General features: G+C 42.7%; 2 protein-coding genes across 2 annotated transcripts in view; both read left to right on the top strand.

The window, feature by feature from the left end:
* Nucleotides 1-774: 774 nt before the first annotated feature.
* On the top strand, nucleotides 775-3,558 carry SLC18A3 (solute carrier family 18 member A3). Its single transcript, XM_077257197.1, has 2 exons — nucleotides 775-1,053; nucleotides 1,468-3,558. Exon 2 carries the CDS (start codon nucleotides 1,619-1,621, stop codon nucleotides 3,194-3,196), a length of 1,578 nt encoding a protein of 525 aa, XP_077113312.1. The 5' UTR covers nucleotides 775-1,053; nucleotides 1,468-1,618; the 3' UTR covers nucleotides 3,197-3,558.
* A 1,165-nt stretch (nucleotides 3,559-4,723) lies between these two features.
* The window catches only part of CHAT (choline O-acetyltransferase), a 327,907-nt gene continuing 307,225 nt past the window's right edge, over nucleotides 4,724-25,405 (top strand). The window contains exon 1 of the mRNA XM_077259349.1: nucleotides 4,724-4,974. The gene's annotated coding sequence lies outside the window, so the exon portion shown is untranslated. The remainder of the gene's footprint in view (nucleotides 4,975-25,405) is intronic.

Genomic DNA, 25,405 nt, shown 5'->3' with positions numbered 1-25,405 from the left:
AGAAGGAGCAGGTTATGATATGAGGACAGGGCTCCTCTGTCTGCAAGATTTGAGCAAACAGCTTGTTCCTACGCCTGCGGAGATCCTTACATGTGTCTAGCGGTACAAAGTGCCAGTGTGACATGTCCGTGTAACGCACTTGTGCTTGGTGGTCTGGCTCCTGAGGCTAGTAGCGCGGGACAGTGGACCTGGTATGGAGATCTGAGCGCCCAGCTGGGTAATTATCCCCTCTGATTAATCCGCTATCACTAACTAACAATGGCGCTACAATCATATTCATTCCTTTTCGCAATTAGGCTTGCTCGGACGATTTCTTTATTCACATGCCTTGCTTTGTTGTCCTCTTGCGAGGATGCTACAACAATTTGTATTGGTTTTTACTCCTTCTAAAAAGACTATTAACTCTTTACAGCATGAAAAAATTCTCCCTGCATAAGGACTTTCCGACAGTCGAAATGTTTGCTGTTTGGATGCAAAAAGTTTGTCAAAAGATAGAAGGATAAAAAATGACTATGTGCTTTTATATATACAGAATGAGTGACGGCGGTGGGGAGAGAAATGGTTAAAATTCTACATGCCAAAGAAAGTATTCTCCAGCACAGAAAAAAAGTGTCTTGAGCAAGGGATTACCTCTCCTATGTGTGATGCTGGGGAAGGGGAGGGTCAGCTCTTAGTAATTGGTTAAGGTTCTTCCATGTGTTAAATTAACATAAGGAGACGCTGCTCCCAAAGTAGCCACTTGGGGGCCAAAGCTAACTGTGCGTCACCGCCTTCAGTGGAAAGAAAGTCTAGGAATCAAGAAGCATGCAACTCAATCTGTGCCAATGGCATCACAAAAGGAAGGATGGATGCTGCTTGGGTGAAGTGGATACCTCTCCAATGGTTCAATCACAGCAAGATATGAAGCTCAAATCAAGAAGCAGCAGCCAGCACTAATTAAGACCTTCTCCTGTATGGATGAGGCTGCACTCATCTGCTCACTTGCTCGGCTTTCACAATCTGCTGTGAGGATGCATCTCGTGAACGGCAATTGATTTACAAGCAAACCACAAAGTAAGTGTTTTCTTCCACTCTTTCCCAGCACATCTGCGCAAGCAGGGATCTCAATTTAGGAAAATGAGAATAGAAAGAGGAAAGGGAATGTTAGGACGGAGAAAAGGGATTGTGATGATTTTAGTTCCAAACAGCAATGTATTACCATGCCTTCAGATGTGATTGCTTGTCTATGACCGGGAGCTAAAAATGTGTAATTTCTGTTGTAAATGAGGCGTCATCTGAGCAGCAGCCTATTCCCTCTTTTCAGTTTTCAGCTTTCATTTAACTTGTGTTTGGCTGACTTCCTCTTTACTTTTTCCCTATGTAGTTCTAATGTGTAACTATTCTTTCCCCAATATCTATCACAGCTTAAACTCACGTTCATGTACATTACGAACACCTAAAAGCCTTTATATCCTTTTTATCTTACAGCTCTTTCGAGTGACGCCCTGTTCATGGACCATCAGATCTCCTGAATGCTCCCTCTAGGATCCAAGCTGCTCTCCTGAGACTTGTTGTTCGAAGTGAGAAAGGAGTGCCTGGATTTTCTGTTGATCGCGCTTTAGCAGTGAGAAGTGAAAACATGGCTTCAGAAAATACACCAGGGACTGCCAAGTCTGCAGTGGAGAAACTATCCAATGCCATGGGTGAAAGAACTAAACAAATAGGCTCAGCCATGAAAGAAGCCCACCACCTGAGGAGACTCATCCTGTTCATTGTCTGTGTGGCACTTTTTCTTGATAATATGCTTTACATGGTGATAGTACCAATCATCCCAGACTATATACAAAGTATGAGGCTGCATAGTGAAAAACACTTTAGAGAAATAAATTCTAGTTCATCTTACTCAAATAAATCGATCATCAGACCCACGTACCCAACAGAGAATGAAGACATCAAAATAGGAGTCCTGTTTGCCTCCAAAGCTATTTTACAGCTGCTTGTCAACCCTTTGAGTGGCACTTTTATAGACAGGGTTGGCTATGACATCCCTTTGTTCATTGGACTTATTGTTATGTTCTTTTCCACTGTTATATTTGCTTTTGCAGAAAATTATGCTACACTCTTTGTGGCAAGAAGCCTCCAAGGGTTGGGATCGGCCTTTGCAGATACTTCTGGGATAGCTATGATCGCAGACAAATACACAGAGGAAGCAGAGCGGAGTAAAGCCTTGGGGATAGCCTTAGCATTTATCTCATTCGGGAGTTTGGTTGCCCCCCCTTTTGGAGGCATATTGTACCAGTTTGTGGGTAAAAGAGTGCCGTTCCTCATATTAGCCTGCATTTCCCTCATTGATGGCATACTCTTATTAGTAGTCATAAAACCTTTTGCGAATCGGACTAGAGAAAACATGCCAGTGGGCACACCCATCCACAGACTAATGATTGACCCATATATCGCAGTTGTAGCTGGAGCGCTAACCACCTGTAACATTCCTTTGGCATTTTTGGAGCCCACCATAGCAACCTGGATGAAAACAACTATGGGAGCCTCTGAGTGGCAAATGGGTCTGACTTGGCTGCCAGCTTTTTTCCCTCATGTTCTAGGAGTTTACATCACTGTAAAGCTTGCAGCCAATTACCCTCAATACCAGTGGTTCTATGGTGCTATAGGAATGGTTATAATTGGTGCCAGTTCTTGCACTGTACCAGCCTGTAAAAACTTTGAGCAGCTTATTATCCCCTTGTGTGGTTTATGCTTTGGCATTGCCCTGGTGGATACTGCACTATTACCCACTCTAGCCTTACTTGTAGATCTCCGCCATGTCTCTGTGTATGGAAGTGTCTATGCTATTGCAGATATATCTTACTCTGTGGCTTATGCTCTTGGGCCTATAGTTGCTAGCCAAATTGTGCACACTATGGGTTTCACTCAGCTTAACCTTGGCATGGGACTTGCCAATGTACTATACGCTCCCGCTCTCTTGTTCCTCAGAAACGTGTGCCAAATGAAGCCATCCCACTCAGAAAGAAACATCTTGCTTGACGAGGGACCTAAGGGCTTGTATGATACCATTAAAATGGAAGAGCGCAGGGCAAAGTCCAACAAGGGCTTACATAAAGGTGAACACATACAGGACAATACTATGGACACTTACAACGGAGCCCAAACAGGTAAATACATGTCCGATGAAGAATCCTCCGATTATGAGTATAGCTAGACACAGTTCTATGCAAATGATAGTAGGGCGGACACAGAAGAATCAGCCATATGTTTATGCACCAACATGCAATTCATGACTTGTACTTTTCATTTTTACAATGTCACTATGCTTTCTGTAAGATTATTTCTTATGTCAGCTTTTTTTTTCACTTAAAACATTAGAAACCATTGATATGTCAAAATCATGTTAGATAGTAATGTCCTCCCCTCCAGAAGAAAACTAGGTGCAGTATTGTGAAAATGTTTAACTGTCTATTTTTAAAGCCAACTCTGTGTGAAATACTGTATATCTGTACAAAAAAAGAATTATATGAAATAATACTGTGGCATATTCAGGGAAATAAAGTTGCTAAATATTGTAAATATCTAGTTTGTGAATTAATTGCATGAACCATCCTCTAACGTCCCATATTTTACGGCAGAAATGCACAATCAAAATCATTCACTTACATTATAGAGAAAAATAAAATTTGTCAAATACATATTCAGTGAATGTCCATTGAAAGAGTGGATATATACAGCAAGGAAAAAATACTAGTCTTGAGCTCATGGCCAGCTATATTGCTTTCATGAAAAAATTTCTAGCTCAGAGCATCATTATTCTTCCGATTGATGGACCTGCTTCCCAATTCCTGATTACTTTAGAAAACAGGGCTTTTCTATCAATAAATACATAATACAGAGTGTCCATCAAACGTCTGAGAAGATGACGGCTCTCAAGAAGTATAGAGGAAGCCCATTAATCAAATTCCCACTCGCATACACTTCTCACAATCCAATAGATCACAGACCACTTCTAATAGTGAGGGTCCGAATGCTAGAATGGATTTCATTCAGAAGTTACATAGAAGTCGGGCTTCGGATAAGTCACACTAAATTTCCTTATTAATGTTCCTGTGATACTTTTTCATATTCTGTTAGCATGTCTGTAAAAATCACAGTTTTCCAGAAAAACTTCCCAATTATCATAATGGAATTGTAGACAAAGTATAAGAAATTTCTACAAAAGGGCAACATAATTTGTAAAGGAACTCTGCAAAATGAACAATAGATACTTTTACATGAATGTCAGAGAGCTTAGTCTTCTCTTACTCAATACATAGGGTTAAAAAGGACAACATCAAAACTAAGCCCAGCTTTCAATTCCCGCATTAAAGATGCTCGTTGATAACTTTCCATATATTAAGTGAAGGATTTAATTAAGAATTTAAAAATGTTTTTTTAAATCAATGCTAGCACTAATAAATAAGTCTAAGAAGTATTAATTCTGTAGGGTCGTATCACGGTCCATCCCAAAACCTTATCAAGTGAATAAGTAAATTTGTTTGGTTGGATGAAGTTGCACTCTGGAGGAAGGCAGGTTCTTGAAGTAGGTTTTGTCTCCAATAATTTAAATGCGTACGAATAGGAAAATGAAGGGAGGAGTTATACAGCAAGAACACCAAAGGTGGGCAGGAAGAGGTGGTAGGGGGCAGATCTTCCCTTGCACTAGTTCCTTGGTCCAGATCATGTAGTGCTACTGGATAGTGGCACTGTGCTCTAGTGGTGGGGTTAGGATTAGTACCATGGACAGCGTCACCGCCCGCTTGTGGTGGGGATAGCACTAGTACCATGGACAGCTGCACCATCTTCTAGCAGGTGGGGAACCTATAAGTACCATGGACAGCGGCATAGGCGTCACCTGCAGGCACTCCACAGCACTTGTCCCTACTATCAGTCCACTGCTACTTGCTGTTTCTGTGAAGACTTTCTGAGACGGATCAACTGAGAACAGAGGTAAGCACTCACATTCCTTTATTGTAACAGTTACAATGAGGCTTTTAAAGTTTTCACTGTCTGGAGCTTCACCGTCTGTATAGTATTTTAAATGAAAGGGCTACTAAATACAATTGGCACCTGGAAGCAGATGTACAACGTTTTAGTCGATGAAGAATTCCAATACATTTAGCTTTCAATAAATGCTAGACAAATAAATATTAATGTCCAACCTTCACTTCAGAGTAAATCCTGTTAGTTCAATTAAATTAGAAGAAATGCAGCAAACATATAAAATGTACAGTGGGCAATGTGTAGCAAAGTGGAACTCTGACGCTTAGTAGTAAAGTTCTAAGAGTTAAAAAAGAATTTCTCCAACAGTTTAATAGACTCAGAATTTAATCTGCAGATAAAGCCTTTCGGTTCGAATGCTAAGTAGCCAATTGATGCTTTCTGTGGTTATCTAAATTATTAATGAAGTCAGTGAGATCTCATCAGCAACCTTATCTGGTAATCATTGCTATTTAGTACGAGGCATTGCTCTGCAGTATTTCCAATATCATAAAGTAAGAAATAAAGATATCAACTAACTAGAAAAATCTAGTATATAGCAAGATCTGGAATGATCAGAAACATAAATTGTAACAATAAAAAGGATGTGAGATCTACAATATTGTGTTTTTGTTCGGTACAAGCTGCCAGGTGTCAATGCTCTTTCCACAACTCCGATTTTTTCTATTAACCGAATACACACAAACCATAAATGCATCTAAAATCCACAGTTATAATTGTAAATTAACTTTTAAGCAACTCTTTAATTATGATTTTACCACTAAAATGCCCAAATATTATTATCATGGTGATGGAAACTCTGTACTGACAGTAATAAACGTGACGATCAATCCTGTTATCGGAATGGATGAAGGTGTACATTGCTTGTTACATCTCTTGTGTAGTCGAGCCATGTAGGGTTATATTTCTTACTGCTGATTGTATCTGAGGATGTTTCATGTTCGTAAATCACTTGTGCCAGTCTAGTTCCACTTTATTATTTTTAGGGGGGTACTGAGAACCTGAGAATTTATTTGTTTTATGAAGAGTGGTATCATATAAAGAAGCCGAAGTCATCCCTTATTCATTTGGTCGACTGTGTGAAGCACAGTTTATGGCCGCATAGTTCTCAGTCATGGAAATAAAATGACATTCCGAGTCATCATTTATTTGTGACACAATGGAATTATTACAGGAAAAGTAAACTGGAGACAAACGAATTTTGCATTTGGAGCAGCGAATTCCCAACTAGTGATATCACCCACGATGGATAACCATTGTGTGATGGGGCGTTTTATTTTACCTAAAAAAAGAAAATGAAGCAAAACAAAAATGCAAAATTATAATAGTTAAACGAATTTAAAGGAAATGATTACTCATCAATCACTGTGAGGCAGAATTATTACTCCCGTCCGATATTTAGTACATGGCATAGGAAGTCTATAGATGTACCAAACTAAATACAGCATCTTATACAGGATGACAATTTTGGCAAATCTTTAGATACTTATGTCAGATTGCACATTGTGTACTAATAGGCTTGCTTTATGCCACTTTTATGGTGCAAATCGAAGCACAATGTCACATTTTAACCACACCCTTGTTTAGTTTAGCCACTCCCCTTTTTCTTGATTTGCATACAGTGTTTCCAGGACAAAATTTTTGCCAAAATGTGTTAAAATATTGGAAATTTTCCATCAAACTTGAGGCAAATTCATTGCAGTAAATCTGGCTTTATGGAACTACTGGTTGTCACATACAATACTTCCATTTAAAGGAATTTTATAATTCTTCAGCTTCAAGTTTTATTATCTTGTTATAATATATTATTATAAGTTTTATTATCTTGAAACTAAAAATTAAGTATTTCTATAATTTTATATAGCGTGCCCTTATTTGATTGATGAAGCTACCGTCTTTTCCAGAATGTTGCCCCCTCAATGAAATGCAGTAATACCATCACAATGCAAAAAACACAAATGCTTTATAATTAGAAGGAAAACGTGAGGCTAGGGACATAACCAACAAGTAAATATGACGTCAAATCACAGATAATGAAGACGCAATGCATAAATGGGTCATTAGAGACCACCCCTTGTAGGTTGGTAGGTTGCAGCATGTGCAGCAGGTTGCTGCGGCCTACTACTTGTTTGACAACTTGCTGATTTTGGCCAGGAGAATCAGTGGACAACAAGGCATATCATCTGAAATGGCTGCGGTGGAAAAAAAGGTAGTATTACATGACGACTATTTAGATCAATGTCTGTCCATTGATGACATGGACATCTTGGGTCTAGTAAAGCAGTAGTGGGAGCAGGACATATAAACAGGAGCTGCCTTCATGATAGAACCAGCGAAAGGCCACAAGACTCACTAGATTTTCTACATAGAATCCATTTTGGATCAAGTCATAAAACAAACCTTTTCAACAAATTTTATTTCAGATATAAAATCGAACATTTACAAATAACAAACTTTGTAATATATCTTATTAGAGAAATCTGCTTCTTTCTCCTCCTGGACTGATCATTAATTCTTAAAATTCTCAGTTCACGGGTAAAATCTGTTCTCAGTGAAGGCAGATTTTGCCATTAGTGAGATAGAAGATCAATCACAGTTGGTAATAACATTACGGAGAACTGTAATTGTCATTTCATTACTTGAAGCAGAATATCTGTATCTGCCTCTAGCGCTTCCCCTCATAGAATTTTCAAAGCACTAACTGTCCGCTCTTATTTCAGAAATAAGGCCCCTTTCACACATCAGTTTTTTGCCATCAGTCGCAATCCGTCAAATTTTGAAAAAAATGGATCCGTTGCAGATTGTGAAAAACTGATGCGACGGATCTGGTTTTTCGCAGGATCTGACTATCTGATCCGGCTAATTGGAACCTAAAAAAATTAGAGCATGCTCAATTTAAAAAAATGGAATCTGTCACCAGATTCCGTCATTTGATGGATCCGGCGCCATAGGGTTCCATTCTAGCAAACGACGAAGGGCGATGTATCTGTCGCTGTCCGTTTTTTCGACAGACACAAAAAACATTGCTTTGTCCATTGTCTCCAGCCGCCAGACAGACAATTTTCAATGGATCCGGCGACGATGGATGAAACGTGAGGCTATCTGTCACAATCCATCGCTAATACAAGTCTATGAGAAAAAAATGGATGGATCAGTTTTTTTCAAAATTCAACGGATTTCGACTGATGGCAAAAAATTGATGTGTGAAAAGGGCCTAAGGAAATCTGTCTTCACTGACAACAGATTTTACCCATGAAGTGAGAATGAACAATCAATCCAAAGAAGCAAATTTCTCTGATAAGATATATTTAAAAGTTGCTTACTTTCATGTGTAGTATTGATTTGTGAAATAGAAACTAAAATAACGGTTACACTTTAAGTTTATAAAGCATGGTGTTTGTAAAGTTACTTCAAATGTTCAATACAGATGTGAAAACAGACAATAAGCCCAATTAAAAATGGATATTCACATTTGAGTCTACCTCAATGTTATAATTTTAATTGGGATATCAACTATCCAATAAATAGGGTAGCTGACATGTGGAAGTCACACTAATACCTGGCTTCCATTTAACAGTAAACACATTTTTCACAAGTACTAAGCAGCTATTACTCCCACATCCCAAAATCAACCATAGTGAAAACTTCAATAAAAACTTGGGCTCCCAACCTTAGCAGCTAAGGCTTGTCACACTTAGCACTAGTCACTAATCATTATCAGTAAGGAAGGGTAATCAAACGTTCCGGGGTCAGATACCAAGAGAGAACATCGTAAACGACAGGGGACTGACAAAGGTGTAGTCAGGTCAGAGTCTGAGGTCAGTATACCAGGAAGTTGGTGGATCAGAGCAAAGGGGCTAGGCAAACGGGTGGTCAGAACAAAGTTCAAGGTCAGGCAAGCAATAGATCAACAAACAGAGCACAGTAATATAAAGCAATATGCACCGCAGAGCAAATACTATGACTGGCAGAGATCTGGGACTGACAGTTTAGCTAAGTAGCTGGGTACAGCTCTCACTGCATACCATAAAATGGTGTTTATCCAGTGAAAATTTATCAGGAAGTGCCACTACTGGTTCGGGAGAGACCAATTGCATATCAGAAGGTACAGAATTCAAAACTACAGTCAATAGCATAGAGTTTTGGGAAGCACCCATTGACACGGGTTCCTTCAACGGTATCACACAATCAAGAGAGCGAGAGATGAGTGAAAAGATCCAAGAATCTTTATTTACGCAAAAACACGAAAGGTCCAGATATACAATCCACCACACAAAGGATAAAAAATAGTGCAGAACACTAATGCAGTTCAGGAACAGGATAAATGTCCAACAATCCAGCACAGAGGATAAAATATGGTCCATACGCTTCCCCTTCTCTCTAACGTGCTGTGTTCACTTCATAGTTCCAAACAAGACTGATCTCTGTGTCTCACCTCCCTGATATTTACAAATCTCCCCCCTCATTCACAGGCCAGGAGGGGGAAGGTCTCAGGGGCTCATTGTTTCAACAAGTTAGGTCAACATGTCATTAGCATATTAGCAAACAACATTATTCACTGACCCTGTGGGGAGATAACAATACAGAACTGTGGGGAGAATATCAGATGGCAAATAACAACTCATCCTACAAGATACAGTAACACCATGATAATCAGTAAAATAGAAATATACACAAAAATGATACTCACATAGCATATCACACCATCACACCCATAGTACCAGAAAACTGACCCTACAGCTGGGACTGTGAAAATTCTAGCTTCTGGTACTCCCTGGCCAGATCCTGGACCATGTTGGTCAGATTCGCCACCTGATCACAGAGTTTACGAACTGGATCCATTGGTGGGGGAGAAAAAAGTTTATAGACAGTCATAATATGACGCTAGAAACTACTCACAGACAAGCTGTGAGGCAGGGTAGTCAAAGTTTCCGAGGTCAGATACCAAGAGATCACATCAAGAACTAAAGGGGAAAGATAAAGGCACAGTCGGGTCATTGTTCGAGGTCAGGATACAAAGAAGATAGCGGATCAGAGCAAAGGGGCTAGGAAAATGTATGATCAGAATGAAGTCCAACGTCAGACAGCAATAGATCAACAAGCAGAGCACAAGAATACAAGGCAATATGACCCACAGAGCAAATACTACGACTGGCAGAGATCTTGGACTGACAGCTTAGTTAAGTAGCTGGGTAATCACTTAGAACAGGGAACACCAGAAAGAAGCTCATCACCTCCCAGTCTCAGATTGGACGGCTGAGCTGTCTAACAAAATACCGGCAGTCCAGCACACTCCTTCACTAGATTGGACTACTGGGCTGTTACACACTGCTTTCAAGACACATTGAGAGGAAGAAACATGACACTAATGTCCACAGCACATTAACCCTACATTATGGCCATTCAGTGCATTCAAAGTGAAGTCACCTTGTAGCGTTTCACTGTTCTGTCTATAAAGCTGTGTAATGCAAAATGCAATTGGAACGCAATCATAATATGAAGAAAAATCGTCTCAATGAAAGAACACATGGACTATGATTACCCTAAAATATTATAAATTACATGGCAGATCCACTTAAAGAGTTTGAGACAATGCAGCAAACCAACCCTGAAATGTCTCTTTGAAGAGGACCTGTCATCGGATAAAAAGAGGCCAGTTTTTGCTCTACTTTCATTTCCACTTCTCCATTGAGAAATACTTTTTTGTTTTATAAAAATCCACCATATGGATCCAGAGATATATGGGTCTTTTTTTGTGCTAATTTTTATGGCCGTTACGAAAGTTGCTCATAGGATTTTCTAGGAATGTGTCTTTAAGCTGCTCAGCATTATCTTATCCCTGTGTGAGCCCCGCCTCCTTCTAAAGATCCTAAAAATTAGAACAAAATAAATAGATCCCAAAGTTCTGGAATCGCATGGTGTATTTTGTAAAAACAAAATCTGTATTAGGCTACGGTCACACTATCAGTATTTGGTCAATATTTTACATCAGTATTTGTAAGCCAAAATCAGGAGTGGAACAATCAGAGGAAAAGTGTAATAGAAACATGTAATCACTTCTGTATTTATCTCCTGGTTTTGGCTCACAAATACTGAAGTGAAATACTGACCAAATACTGAATGTGTGACCGTAGCCTTACTCAGAGGAGCAGTGGGTATAAAATAAGGCAAAAAGCTGGCCTCTTTTAACCCAATGACAGGTCTTTCTTAGATCATGTAACTTATTTAGCAAGGGGTTGAGTAGTCAAGAGTTGCAATAAAATTTAATACATAGGACACATGTGGCTGCTAGGACTAGGGTTGAGCGAAACGGGTCGTTCATTTTCAAAAGTCGCCGACTTTTGGCAAAGTTGGCATCTCATGAAACCGAGCCGATCCCAGCGTTGCATCGGCCATGCGGTACGCGACTTTCGCGCCAAAGTCGCGTTTCAATGACGTGAAAAGCGCCATTTCTCAGCCAATGAAGGTGAACGCAGAGTGTGGGCAGCGTGATGACATAGGTCCTGGTCCCCACCATCTTAGAGAAGGGCATTGCAGTGATTGGCTTGCTGTCTGCGGCGTCACAGGGGCTATAAAGGGGCGTTCCCGCCGACCGCCATCTCACTGCTGCTGCTCTGAGCTTAGGGAGAGGTTGCTGCCGCTTCATTAGAAGCAGGGAGAGCGTTAGGCAGGGTCCATTAACCACCAAACCGCTTGTGCTGTAGCGATTTCCACTGTCCAACACCACCTTCGGTGTGCAGGGACAGTGGAAGCTACATTTTTTTTTTCTCTCAGCGCTGTAGCTCATTGGGCTGCCCTAGAAGGCTCCCTGATAGCTGTATTGCTGTGTGTATGCCACTGTGCAAACCAACTGCTTTTTTCAAAGCACATATCCTCTTGTTCCTTCCTTTCTGCACAGCTATCTTTTTTGTTTGTCCACACTTTTTATTTAATTTGTGCATCAGTCCACTCCTTATTGCTGCCTGCCATACTTGGCTGAGATTACTGCAGGGAGATAGTAATTGTAGGACAGTTTTTTTTTTGTTTGTTTTTTTTGTGGGAGATTAAGATTGGCATTTCTGCTAGAGTGCCATCCCTGTGTGTGCCATCTCTCACTCAGTGGGCCAAAGAAAGCCTATTAATTTTTTTGCTTGATTTGGGTTCTAAAATCTACCTGAAAAAAAATCACTACATCAATCAGTGGGAGATTAATATTGCCTTTTCTGCTTGTGTGCCACTCCTGACTCCTGTGTGTGCCATCTCTCACTCAGTGGGCCATAGAAAGCCTATTAATTTTTTTGCTTGATTTGGGTTCTAAAATCTACCTGAAAAAAAAACACTACATCAATCAGTGGGAGAAAAATATTGGCCTCAGTCAGGGCTTGTGTGCCACTCCTGACTCCTGTGTGTGCCATCTCTCACTCAGTGGGCCATAGAAAGCCTATTAATTTTTTTGCTTGATTTGGGTTCTAAAATCTACCTGAAAAAAAAACACTACATCAATCAGTGGGAGAAAAATATTGGCCTCAGTCAGGGCTTGTGTGCCACTCCTGACTCCTGTGTGTGCCATCTCTCACTCAGTGGGCCATAGAAAGCCTATTAATTTTTTTGCTTGATTTGGGTTCTAAAATCTACCTGAAAAAAAATCACTACATCAATCAGTGGGAGAAAAATATTGGCCTCAGTCAGGGCTTGTGTGCCACTCCTGACTCCTGTGTGTGCCATCTCTCACTCAGTGGGCCATAGAAAGCCTATTAATTTTTTTGCTTGATTTGGGTTCTAAAATCTACCTGAAAAAAAATCACTACATCAATCAGTGGGAGAAAAATATTGGCCTCAGTCAGGGCTTGTGTGCCACTCCTGACTCCTGTGTGTGCCATCTCTCACTCAGTGGGCCATAGAAAGCCTATTAATTTTTTTGCTTGATTTGGGTTCTAAAATCTACCTGAAAAAAAAATCACTACATCAATCAGTGGGAGAAAAATATTGGCCTCAGTCAGGGCTTGTGTGCCACTCCTGACTCCTGTGTGTGCCATCTCTCACTCAGTGGGCCATAGAAAGCCTATTAATTTTTTTGCTTGATTTGGGTTCTAAAATCTACCTGAAAAAAAATCACTACATCAATCAGTGGGAGAAAAATATTGGCCTCAGTCAGGGCTTGTGTGCCACTCCTGACTCCTGTGTGTGCCATCTCTCACTCAGTGGGCCATAGAAAGCCTATTAATTTTTTTGCTTGATTTGGGTTCTAAAATCTACCTGAAAAAAAATCACTACATCAATCAGTGGGAGATTAATATTGCCCTTTCTGCTTGTGTGCCACTCCTGACTCCTGTGTGTGCCATCTCTCACTCAGTGGGCCATAGAAAGCCTATTTATTTTTTATTATTTTGTTTCTAAAGTCTCCCTGAAAAAGAAAAAAAAATAAAACAGTGGGAGATTAATATTGCCCTTTCTGCTTGTGTGCCACTCCTGACTCCTGTGTGTGCCATCTCTCACTCAGTGGGCCATAGAAAGCCTATTTATTTTTTATTATTTTGTTTCTAAAGTCTCCCTGAAAAAGAAAAAAAAATAAAACAGTGGGAGATTAATATTGCCCTTTCTGCTTGTGTGCCACTCCTGACTCCTGTGTGTGCCATCTCTCACTCAGTGGGCCATAGAAAGCCTATTTATTTTTTATTATTTTGTTTCTAAAGTCTCCCTGAAAAAGAAAAAAAAAAGAAAACAGTGGGAGATTAATATTGCCCTTTCTGCTTGTGTGCCACTCCTGACTCCTGTGTGTGCCATCTCTCACTCAGTGGGCCATAGAAAGCCTATTTAATTTTTATTATTTTGTTTCTAAAGTCTCCCTGAAAAAGAAAAAAAAAATAAAACAGTGGGAGATTAATATTGCCCTTTCTGCTTGTGTGCCACTCCTGACTCCTGTGTGTGCCATCTCTCACTCAGTGGGCCATAGAAAGCCTATTTATTTTTTATTATTTGGTTTCTAAAGTCTCCCTGAAAAAGAAAAAAAAAAGAAAACAGTGGGAGATTAATATTGCCCTTTCTGCTTGTGTGCCACTCCTGACTCCTGTGTGTGCCATCTCTCACTCAGTGGGCCATAGAAAGCCTATTAATTTTTTTGCTTGATTTGGGTTCTAAAATCTACCTGAAAAAAAATCACTACATCAATCAGTGGGAGAAAAATATTGGCCTCAGTCAGGGCTTGTGTGCCACTCCTGACTCCTGTGTGTGCCATCTCTCACTCAGTGGGCCATAGAAAGCCTATTAATTTTTTTGCTTGATTTGGGTTCTAAAATCTACCTGAAAAAAAAACACTACATTAATCAGTGGGAGAAAAATATTGGCCTCAGTCAGGGCTTGTGTGCCACTCCTGACTCCTGTGTGTGCCATCTCTCACTCAGTGGGCCATAGAAAGCCTATTAATTTTTTTGTTTGATTTGGGTTCTAAAATGTACCTGAAAAAAAAACACTACATCAATCAGTGGGAGAAAAATATTGGCCTCAGTCAGGGCTTGTGTGCCACTCCTGACTCCTGTGTGTGCCATCTCTCACTCAGTGGGCCATAGAAAGCCTATTAATTTTTTTGCTTGAATTGGGTTCTAAAATCTACCTGAAAAAAAAACACTACATCAATCAGTGGGAGAAAAATATTGGCCTCAGTCAGGGCTTGTGTGCCACTCCTGACTCCTGTGTGTGCCATCTCTCACTCAGTGGGCCATAGAAAGCCTATTTATTTTTTATTATTTGGTTTCTAAAGTCTCCCTGAAAAAGAAAAAAAAAAGAAAACAGTGGGAGATTAATATTGCCCTTTCTGCTTGTGTGCCACTCCTGACTCCTGTGTGTGCCATCTCTCACTCAGTGGGCCATAGAAAGCCTATTAATTTTTTTGCTTGATTTGGGTTCTAAAATCTACCTGAAAAAAAATCACTACATCAATCAGTGGGAGAAAAATATTGGCCTCAGTCAGGGCTTGTGTGCCACTCCTGACTCCTGTGTGTGCCATCTCTCACTCAGTGGGCCATAGAAAGCCTATTAATTTTTTTGCTTGATTTGGGTTCTAAAATCTACCTGAAAAAAAAACACTACATTAATCAGTGGGAGAAAAATATTGGCCTCAGTCAGGGCTTGTGTGCCACTCCTGACTCCTGTGTGTGCCATCTCTCACTCAGTGGGCCATAGAAAGCCTATTAATTTTTTTGTTTGATTTGGGTTCTAAAATGTACCTGAAAAAAAAACACTACATCAATCAGTGGGAGAAAAATATTGGCCTCAGTCAGGGCTTGTGTGCCACTCCTGACTCCTGTGTGTGCCATCTCTCACTCAGTGGGCCATAGAAAGCCTATTAATTTTTTTGCTTGAATTGGGTTCTAAAATCTACCTGAAAAAAAAACACTACATCAATCAGTGGGAGAAAAATATTGGCCTCAGTCAGGGCTTGTGTGCCACTCCTGACTCCTGTGTGTGCCATCTCTCACTCAGTGGGCCATAGAAAGCCTATTTATTTTTTATTATTTGGTTTCTAAAGTCTCCCTGAAAAAGAAAAAAAAAGAAAACAGTGGGAGATTAATATTGCCCTTTCTGCTTGTGTGCCACTCCTGACTCCTGTGTGTGCCATCTCTCACTCATTGGGCCATAGAAAGCCTATTTATTTTTTATTATTTGGTTTCTAAAGTCTCCCTGAAAAAGAAAAAAAAAAGAAAACAGTGGGAGATTAATATTGCCCTTTCTGCTTGTGTGCCACTCCTGACTCCTGTGTGTGCCATCTCTCACTCAGTGGGCCATAGAAAGCCTATTTATTTTTTATTATTTGGTTTCTAAAGTCTCCCTGAAAAAGAAAAAAAAAGAAAACAGTGGGAGATTAATATTGACATTTGTGCTTGAGTGACAGTCCTGCGTGTGTGGCATCTCTGTGATTTTGTGCCACAGAAAACAGAGTGTGTAACATTGTGCCTGATTTTCCTTGTGGTCTCACCAACCTGTTAAGGGATATTGAAATCATACTGAAGTTATAGCTCACCGTGTAAGTTGTTTGACAGCAACAAATAAAGTTACTTTGGTTAAGTTTTTAAAACAATGAGGAAGTCTGGTGCAAGAAGTCGTCGTGGCCGTGGGCGTTCATTGTCAGCTGGTAATGATGGTAGTGGTAGTGGAGCATCAGGTGGTCGTGGGGATAAAAATATTCCACCTAAGTCTGGAGCTGTGGAGCCAGTTTCGTCGTCTGGCTACACAAACCCTCGAACGCTCTCTTTTCTGGGAGTACGAAAACCGCTTTTAAAGGCGGAGCAGCAACAGCAAGTTTTGGCTTACATTGCAGACTCAGCCTCTAGCTCTTTTGCCTCCTCTTCTGAAACTGGTAAATGTAAAAGCAGCGCGTCGCTTGTGGATGTTCACGGTCAGGGACAAGTCGCTTCCTTGTCCTCTTCAGCAAAAACTACAACAAGAGAGAAGGATGCAGCAGGCGACACAACGGGTTACTCCATGGAGCTCTTTACACATACCGTCCCTGGCTTAGAAAGTGAAACACTTAACAGGCCATGCCCATTACAAGTAGATTCTGACATGGAGTGCACTGATGCACAGCCACAGCCAGAGTACTATGCTGCTCCTTTGACTCAGACCACCACATTGCCCTCTCAGGGTACTGATCCACAATCAGACCCTGATGAGACTATGTTGCCCCGCCACGAACGCTACACCACCGACCGACACAGTGACACAGACGAAGTTGCACACGAGCTCGAAGAGGAGGTAATAGATGACCCAGTTGTTGACCCCGATTGGCAGCCATTGGGGGAACAGGGTGCAGGCGGCAGTAGTTCAGAAGCGGAGGTGGAGGAGGGGCCGCAGCAGGCATCAACATCGCAACAGGTTCCATCTGCCGGGCCCGTATCTGGCCCAAAACGCGTGTCAAAGCCAAAACCTGTTGGAGGACAGCGTGGCCATCCGGTTAAAGCTCAGTCTGCAATCCCTGAAAAGGGATCCGATGCTAGGAAGAGTGCAGTCTGGCATTTTTTTAAACAACATCCAATTGATCAGTGCAAAGTCATCTGTCAAAAATGTTCAACTAGCTTAAGCAGAGGTCAGAATCTGAAAAGTCTCAATACTAGTTGCATGCATAGACACTTAACCACCATGCATTTTCAAGCCTGGACTAACTACCAAATGTCCCTTAAGGTTGTAGCACCCTCGGCCAATGAAGCTAGTCAGCAACGCAACATCCCTTCCGTCACTGAAAGGCCACCATTTTCCGCACCACCGGCAGTATCTGTGCAGGTTTCTTTGCCAGCCAAAAGCAGTCAGGGTCAGGGAATCACCAGTTTTGTAGGAGGAAATATTGCATCTAGGGCACCGGCGGAAACAATACCGTCTCCAACCGTCTCTCAGTCTGCCATGTACACCGGCACACCCGAAAGTTCCACGATCTCCAGCTCTCCAGTCCAGCTCACCCTACATGAGACTCTGGTTAGAAAAAGGAAGTACTTATCCTCGCATCCGCGTACACAGGGTTTTTATCGCCCACATAGCTAGACTAATCTCGTTAGAGATGATGCCCTACCGGTTAGTTGAAAGCGAAGCTTTCAAAGCCCTGATGGAGTACGCTGAACCACGATACGAGCTACCCAGTCGACACTTTTTTTCCAGAAAAGCCATCCCAGCCCTGCACCAGCATGTTAAACAGCGCATCGTCCATGCACTCAGGCAATCTGTGAGTACAAAGGTGCACCTGACTACAGATGCATGGACCAGTAGGCATGGCCAGGGACGTTATGTGTCCATCACGGCACACTGGGTGAATGTGGTGGATGCAGGGTCCACAGGGGACATCAATTTCGGGACAGTTGTGCCTAGCCCACGGTCTAGGAAACAGTTGGCTGTAGGCGTTCGCACCCCCTCCTCCTCGTCCTCCTGCAGAAGCTACAGCTCTTCCACAGACCGCAGTTGGCCAACCACTCCATCGGCAGATGACACTGTTGCACACCAGTGGTCCCATTATGGGCCAGCTACTGGCAAGCGTCAGCAGGCTGTATTGGCTATGAAGTGTTTGGGCGACAACAGACACACCGCGGAAGTTCTATCCGAGTTCTTGCAACAAGAAACGCAGTCGTGGCTGGGCACAGTAGATCTTGAGGCAGGCAAGGTAGTGAGTGATAACGGAAGGAATTTCATGGCTGCCATCTCCCTTTCCCAACTGAAACACATTCCTTGCCTGGCTCACACCTTAAACCTGGTGGTGCAGTGCTTATTGAAAACTTATCCTGGGTTCTCCGACCTGCTCCTCAAAGTGCGTGGACTTTGCTCACATATCCGACGTTCGCCTGTACACTCCAGCCGTATGCAGACCTATCAGTGGTATTTGAACCTTCCCGAGCATCGCCTAATCATAGACGTTGCAACAAGGTGGAACTCAACACTGCACATGCTTCAGAGACTGTGCCAACAGAGGCGGGCTGTTATGTTTTTGTGGGAGGATACACATACACGGGCAGGCAGTAGGATGGCAGACATGGAGTTGTCTGGTGTGCAGTGGTCGAAGATACAAGACATGTGTCAAGTCCTTCAGTGTTTTGAGGAATGCACACGGCTGGTTAGTGCAGACAATGCCATAATAAGCATGAGCATCCCCCTAATGTGTCTGCTGATGCAAAGTTTGACGCACATAAAGGATCAGGCGTCTGCACCAGAGGAAGAGGAAAGCCTTGATGACAGTCAGCCATTGTCTGGTCAGGGCAGTGTACAGGACGAGTTAGCGGGCGAAGAGGAGGTGGAGGACGAGGAGGATGATGGGGATGAGTATATTTTTAATGAGGAAGCTTTCCCGGGGGCACTGGAAATTGGTTGCGTGGCAAGGCCGGGTTCTGGTTTTTTGAGGGACACAAGGGACGTAGATTTGCCTGAAACTGCCCCTCAACCAATCACAACCGGAGATTTGACAACTGGAACTTTGGCCCACATGGCGGATTATGCCTTACGTATCCTAAAAAGGGACACACGCGTTACGAAAATGATGAACGATGACGATTACTGGTTGGCCTGCCTCCTCGATCCACGCTATAAAGGCAAATTGCAAAATATTATGCTACATGAGAACTTGGAACTAATATTAGCAACCAAACAATCAACTCTTGTTGACCATTTGCTTCAGGCATTCCCAGCACACAGCGCACGTGATCGTTCTCACACGAGCTCCAGGGGGCAGCAGACTAGGAGTGTTAGGGGTGCACACATCAGAAGTGGCGTTGGACAGAGGGGTTTTCTGACCAGGTTGTGGAGTGATTTTGCTATGACCGCAGACAGGACAGGTACTGCTGCATCAATTGAAAGTGACAGGCGACAACATTTGTCCAGTATGGTTACTAACTATTTTTCATCCATTATCGATGTTATCCCTCAACCGTCATTCTCATTTGATTACTGGGTATCAAAATTAGACACCTGGCCAGAATTGGCAGAATATGCATTGCAGGAGCTTGCTTGCCCGGCAGCAAGTGTCCTATCAGAAAGAGTATTCAGTGCTGCAGGTTCAATATTAACCGAAAAAAGGACTCGTCTGGCTACCCAAAATGTTGACGATCTAACATTCATTAAAATGAACCACAACTGGATTTCGAATTCTTTTGCCCCACCTTGCCCGGCTGACACCTAGCTTTCCTATGAAAAGCTCTTGCCTGTGGACTACTGTGAATTACTTTTCTAATGTATAATTTTCTGCAGCTGATTGTCCAGCATACGACATGTTTACACCTCCCTAAATGGCCAAACTCCCCACACGGGGCCGTGGTATCGCGACTTGGCGCAAGCACCCGTGAGACTGCTGTTTGTCTGAAGAGGTGGGTGTGCTTGCTTTTGGTCGACGGCATTGCTACTGGGTCCCTCATAGTACAATAAAGTGTCTCTGGCGGTGGTGGTGCGCACCCAACGTCAGACACACTGTTGTAACATGAGGGGCCCTGGGCCTGTACCGCCGGCCACAAGAGAGTTCACCCACCCCCAGGTCAAACATTGCTCTACCACTTCCACAGTTATCTCTCACACTTCCACCAATGTTTAGTCTATGCGCTGACATCCTTCCATACCTGCCACTGACAATACCATTGTGTTGACATGTATGATGGTACTTAACATAGTCAGGGGCAGTGTCCTCTATTTACCACAGTAAATACTTTGCGCTAAATTAGTAGGTCTGAAACAATGCAGAGGATCCCACCCCTGAACCTAATGATTGCACCCTTTAGTGTTTTTGTTTTGTTTTAATGCGAGACATTCACATTTAATTGTTGTTTTTGACTACTAACTGGCAGACACTCATTACAATCGGCCTCCGTTGACCAGACCACTGCTGCCCGTGTACCCCTGGAAACAATTATAAAGTGCCTACAGCCAGCCCATTTTATTATGTTAGGCCTTCGAAGCCTGTCTGCGGTCCCTCCTTCCACTAGGCCTCCACTGACCAGACCACTGCTGCCCGTGTACCCCTGGAAACAATTATAAAGTGCCTACAGCCAGCCCATTTTATTATGTTAGGCCTTCGAAGCCTGTCTGCGGTCCCTCCTTCCACTATGCCTCCACTGACCAGACCACTGCTGCCCGTGTACCCCTGGAAACAATTATAAAGTGCCTACAGCCAGCCCATTTTATTGTGTTAGGCCTTCGAAGCCTGTCTGCGGTCCCTCCTTCCACTAGGCCTCCACTGACCAGACCACTGCTGCCCGTGTACTCTTGGAAACAATTATAAAGTGCCTACAGCCAGCCCATTTTATTGTGTTAGGCCTTCGAAGCCTGTCTGCGGTCCCTCCTTCCACTAGGCCTCCACTGACCAGACCACTGCTGCCCGTGTACCCCTGGAAACAATTATAAAGTGCCTACAGCCAGCCCATTTTATTGTGTTAGGCCTTCGAAGCCTGTCTGCGGTCCCTCCTTCCACTAGGCCTCCACTGACCAGACCACTGCTGCCCGTGTACCCCTGGAACCTATTTTACAGTGCCTACAGCCAGCCCATTTTATTATGTTAGGCCTTCGAAGCCTGTCTGCGGTCCCTCCTTCCACTAGGCCTCCACTGACCAGACCACTGCTGCCCGTGTACCCCTGGAAACAATTATAAAGTGCCTACAGCCAGCCCATTTTATTATGTTAGGCCTTCGAAGCCTGTCTGCGGTCCCTCCTTCCACTAGGCCTCCACTGACCAGACCACTGCTGCCCGTGTACCCCTGGAACCTAATTTACAGTGCATAGAGCCTATTTTTTTATTTTTTTTAATATTAATAAAGCCATGATGGACTACGCTGTACCACGCTATGAGCTACCCAGTTGACAATTCTTTTGCGAGAAAAGCCATCCCACCCCTCCACCAGCATGTTAAAGACCGCATTGTCCTTGCATTCTGTCAATCTGTGAGTCCAAAGGTACACCTGACAACAGACACATGGACCTGTAGGCATGGCCACGGAAGGTTACGTGTCCTTTGTGGCGCAATGGGTTAATGTATTGGATGCATGGTCCACACAGGGGACAGCCTGCTAAGTCTGTCTGCAGTCCCTAATTCAAGTTGTCCTCAACTGAATACAGCTGAGCTTCTACCTTCTGGCTCTGATTAACTGCTGTTTTTTAAAAAATTGGTGGTTCCGGCCTACTAACGGTGTCTGCCCCTGCCTGGTGTTGTCCTCAACTGAATAAAGCTGAGCTTCTACCTTCTGGCTCTAATTAAGTTTTTTTTTTTTTTTTTTTTTTAATTGCTGGATGGGGCCTAATACCTCTGTTTGCTGCTCCCTGGTGTTTGTCCTCAACTGAATAAAGCTGAGCTTCTACCTTCTGGCTCTGATTAACTGCTGTTTTTTTAAAAATTGGTGGTTCCGGCCTACTAACGGTGTCTGCCCCTCCCTGGTGTTGTCCTCAACTGAATAAAGCTGAGCTTCTACCTTCTGGCTTTCGGCCTATACTATCAGATATTAAACTGCATTTGGCCTACTAGTGTGGTTGGGCCCTTGAAACAGTGTCTGCTGCTCTTGGGTTTGCTACTCCACTGAACAAAGCAATGCCGCCTGTTTAGTCCTGTTACCAATTTTGAACTGCATTTAGCCTACTTTATTCTTTGGCCCTATATCTGTTTCCTCTTCATCCTGCCCATTGCCCAGCCACTGCTAGATGAGTCTGCTGGTACATTGACCAAGACCACTACATTCCCCTTGCACTCTACACAGCCAGAATCTGACCCTGCTGAAAGTAAGGTTCCCCTTCCCGCATGTTATACCACCTTACACAGGGACAAAGAGGAAGGTGCAGATGAAAGTGCAGGTTCCTTCATCAGGTGTGGGGGGGCATACTCGTTGGCGACGTCACTGGCACAGGGCCCCTCAGAGTACGCAAAAGTGTCGCTGCTGGTGGGAGGTGCCCCCGCCATGCAAACACACCGCCGTACTTTGAGGGGCCCTGTGCCAGTGCCAATGCGAACGAGTGGGCCCCCCCTGCTTGCTCAGGATCACAGTACTTGCAAAGTTGAAATACTTACCTCTCCCTGCTCCACCGCCGTGACGTAGTCCGCGTTTCCTGGGCCCACGAAAAACTTGAGCCAGCCCTACTCCCCCCACAACTTTTGCCAAATGACCCCCAATTTCCAATGCCCAACTATTATTATAAAGTTAATTAAGATTGACAAGCTTCAGAAACAAGAATGGATGTTTTTGGCATTAAAATGGGCACTGTAGGTGTTTTCCTGGCCTCCACTCACTGCCGACTATGCTTCCCCATTGACTTGCATTGGGTTTCGTGTTTCGGTCGATCCCCGACTTTCAGCGATAATCGGCCGACTGCACTCGACTCGACTCTGGACAAAGTCAGGTTTCACAAAACCCGACTCGATCTTAAAAAAATGAAAGTCGCTCAACCCTAGCTAGGACTTTTTGCGACCACCTGCTCATTAAATAGACATTTACAACATTTTGCAGATTATGATTTTTATATTACTATTGACATAATTATAAAAAAAAACTAGTAGATAGAACTGTAAATGGATCTATGACTAATACATTCAATAATCAGGCAGTTGCCACATATTTTATTTCTAAGCTGAGGGGCCAGAAAATATCAAGGAAAAATTGTCTTCCACTATCTGTCAATACAATTAGACATTATTGACCAGTCAAGTCTCAGTATAAATAATTCCTTTGCTTTCTTCCAAAAGCTATTTTTTACTCCTCCCACATTCATGTTTAGCCATGAGTGTGTTGGCTCTGAATGTGGAGAGGGGAGTAAACCTCAGGTAGACACCTCAGGCAGCAGCATGAAATCCAACCTGTTTCTCCCCACGCCCCAAATTTTTGCTGAGATACCAACAAACATACTAGATGGTTGGTCAGTCACATTCAAATCATCAGGTTCAAATGACATTAATCTAATCTGTATGGCTACCTTTAGGGTCTGAAAATAAAGATGGCCACTATCACAAGCAGAAGCCATGTAAAAAAAAACAAACGCTTTCTTCTTAGGCTATGTGCACACGATGCGATTTGATGTGTTTTTGATGCGTTTTTACACGCGTAAATGGTCCAAAAATGCAATGGAATACTTATGCAAGGTAATGCAATGACAATCCTGAAGTGTTGCGCACATGATCAGTAAATTTCCATCCATATTTGCATTTTATTTTCTGCAGTATGTCAATTCTTTTTGCATTTCTGCAGCATTTTTGACTCATTGACTTCAATTGAGTTGTTCAAATGTGCAGCAAAAATGCAGATGTAAAAAGGATTGCGTATCTGCTGCAGATTAACTGCCAAAAACGCTGCCTATTGTCACAGGAAATGATGTCAGAAGGAAGAAGAGTGTGTGGGCGGAGAATATGTGTGTGGCTGTGTGTATGTGGGCGGAAAAAATGTGTCTGTGTGGGTCTGTGTGTCCTTCTGTGTGTGTCTGTGTGTGTCTGTCTGCGTGTGTGTACACATGCGACATGTCTATCCAGGCGTCGTCTGATGGAACTACTACTCCCATCCGGCTATGTCTTTTGTCACATTTAACAGAGACAGCATGAGCCAATGATGGGAGAATAGTCTCATCATCCAGCGCCTGTGTTCAATTGCAAAAAAAAATCAAAACATTTACATAATTACATACATATTCACATGCAAAATACATACTCACCGAATGCCTAATCTCCGATGCCCATGTCTCCTGCAAACAATCATAAATAATAACTCAACATATACTCACCTTTCCGCCGTAGTCCATTTAATACCGAGTGTCCCATGTCAATCTCACCCGGCTGCTGGCGATACACTGACAGGAGGTAATCGCTCCCGCAGTGTATCACTGAGCAGCCGTGAGAGTTCACCGGAATTCATCAGCTGATCAACTCCGGTGCTCTCACTTATGGCATCGCTGCGTGAGAAAGTTCTCACACAGTGATAGTGTCGTAAGTGAGAGCACCGGAGCTGATGAACTTCGGAGAACTCTCCCAGCGGCTCAGTGATACACTGCGGGAGCGATTACCTCCTGTCAGTGTATCGCCGGCGGCTGGGTAGAGCAGTCACATCTCCCAATGTGACTGTTCTACATGTGGGATCGCCGTCGTGGGACACTCGTATTAAGTGAACTACGTCGCACAGGATAGTATTAAATGTTGGTTTATTATTTTTTTATTGTTTGAAGGAGATGAGGGTGTCGGGGATTAGGCGTTCATTAATAATGGTAAATTTAGATTCAATAAAGGAGTCTGTGTGATTATTTCAAATAAAGGACTTTATTCTGGGTGTCTGTGTTTTATACAATATCACTATGTAGTAAGTAATGGATAGGTTCTTGTAGACGCCTCTCCATTACTAACCTGTGGGCTTGATATCACCTGAAAATACAAAGGTGACATCAACCCCACAAATATGAAGCCCACTTGCCACTTTGCTGGCTCGATTTTGTAGGGGACCCCATTTCAATTTTTTTTTCTGGGGTTTCCCTGTAAACTAGCCAGTAAAGGCTAAGCAAACAGCTGTGAGCTGATATTAATAGCCTGAGAACCTTTGGCTATTGGCTGCTTCCCATAATATTTACATCAGCCCTCAGCAGTCAGCTTTCCCTCTGCTGGTTATGAAAATTATGCGTGAGCCTACACAATTTTTTAAATTTTTTTTTTAAAATGAGCAGATATTGCATTTCATGCAGATCTCTGACAGTTGCTGTTCTGTTACAGCATATGTCGGTTAATTATGTAATCCTCTTACATAGGCTGGTGACCGTGTGTGTGCATGTGTGTCTTTATTTAATATTAAGGGTATCAGGCTGCAAAAGTTAATCAAGGAAATTACATCACAATTCTGTTTTTAATAATATATCTTTATTTAGCTCTATGGATTTACAAAAAAACCCTGAAAAAACGCACGCAAAAACACATCAAAAGCATGTGTATTTTCAGCTGCAT

The sequence above is a fragment of the Ranitomeya variabilis genome, chromosome 4, assembly GCF_051348905.1.
Source record: "Ranitomeya variabilis isolate aRanVar5 chromosome 4, aRanVar5.hap1, whole genome shotgun sequence".
NCBI classification, from domain to species: domain Eukaryota; kingdom Metazoa; phylum Chordata; class Amphibia; order Anura; family Dendrobatidae; genus Ranitomeya; species Ranitomeya variabilis.
Note: the sequence above shows the minus strand (reverse complement) of the source record. Positions and strands in the feature narration are given on the sequence as shown.

Coding starts and splice junctions, on each gene's coding strand:
- SLC18A3 (XM_077257197.1), top strand. CDS start 1,619: ATGGCTTCAGAAAATACACCAGGGACTGCCAAGTCTGCAGTGGAGAAA.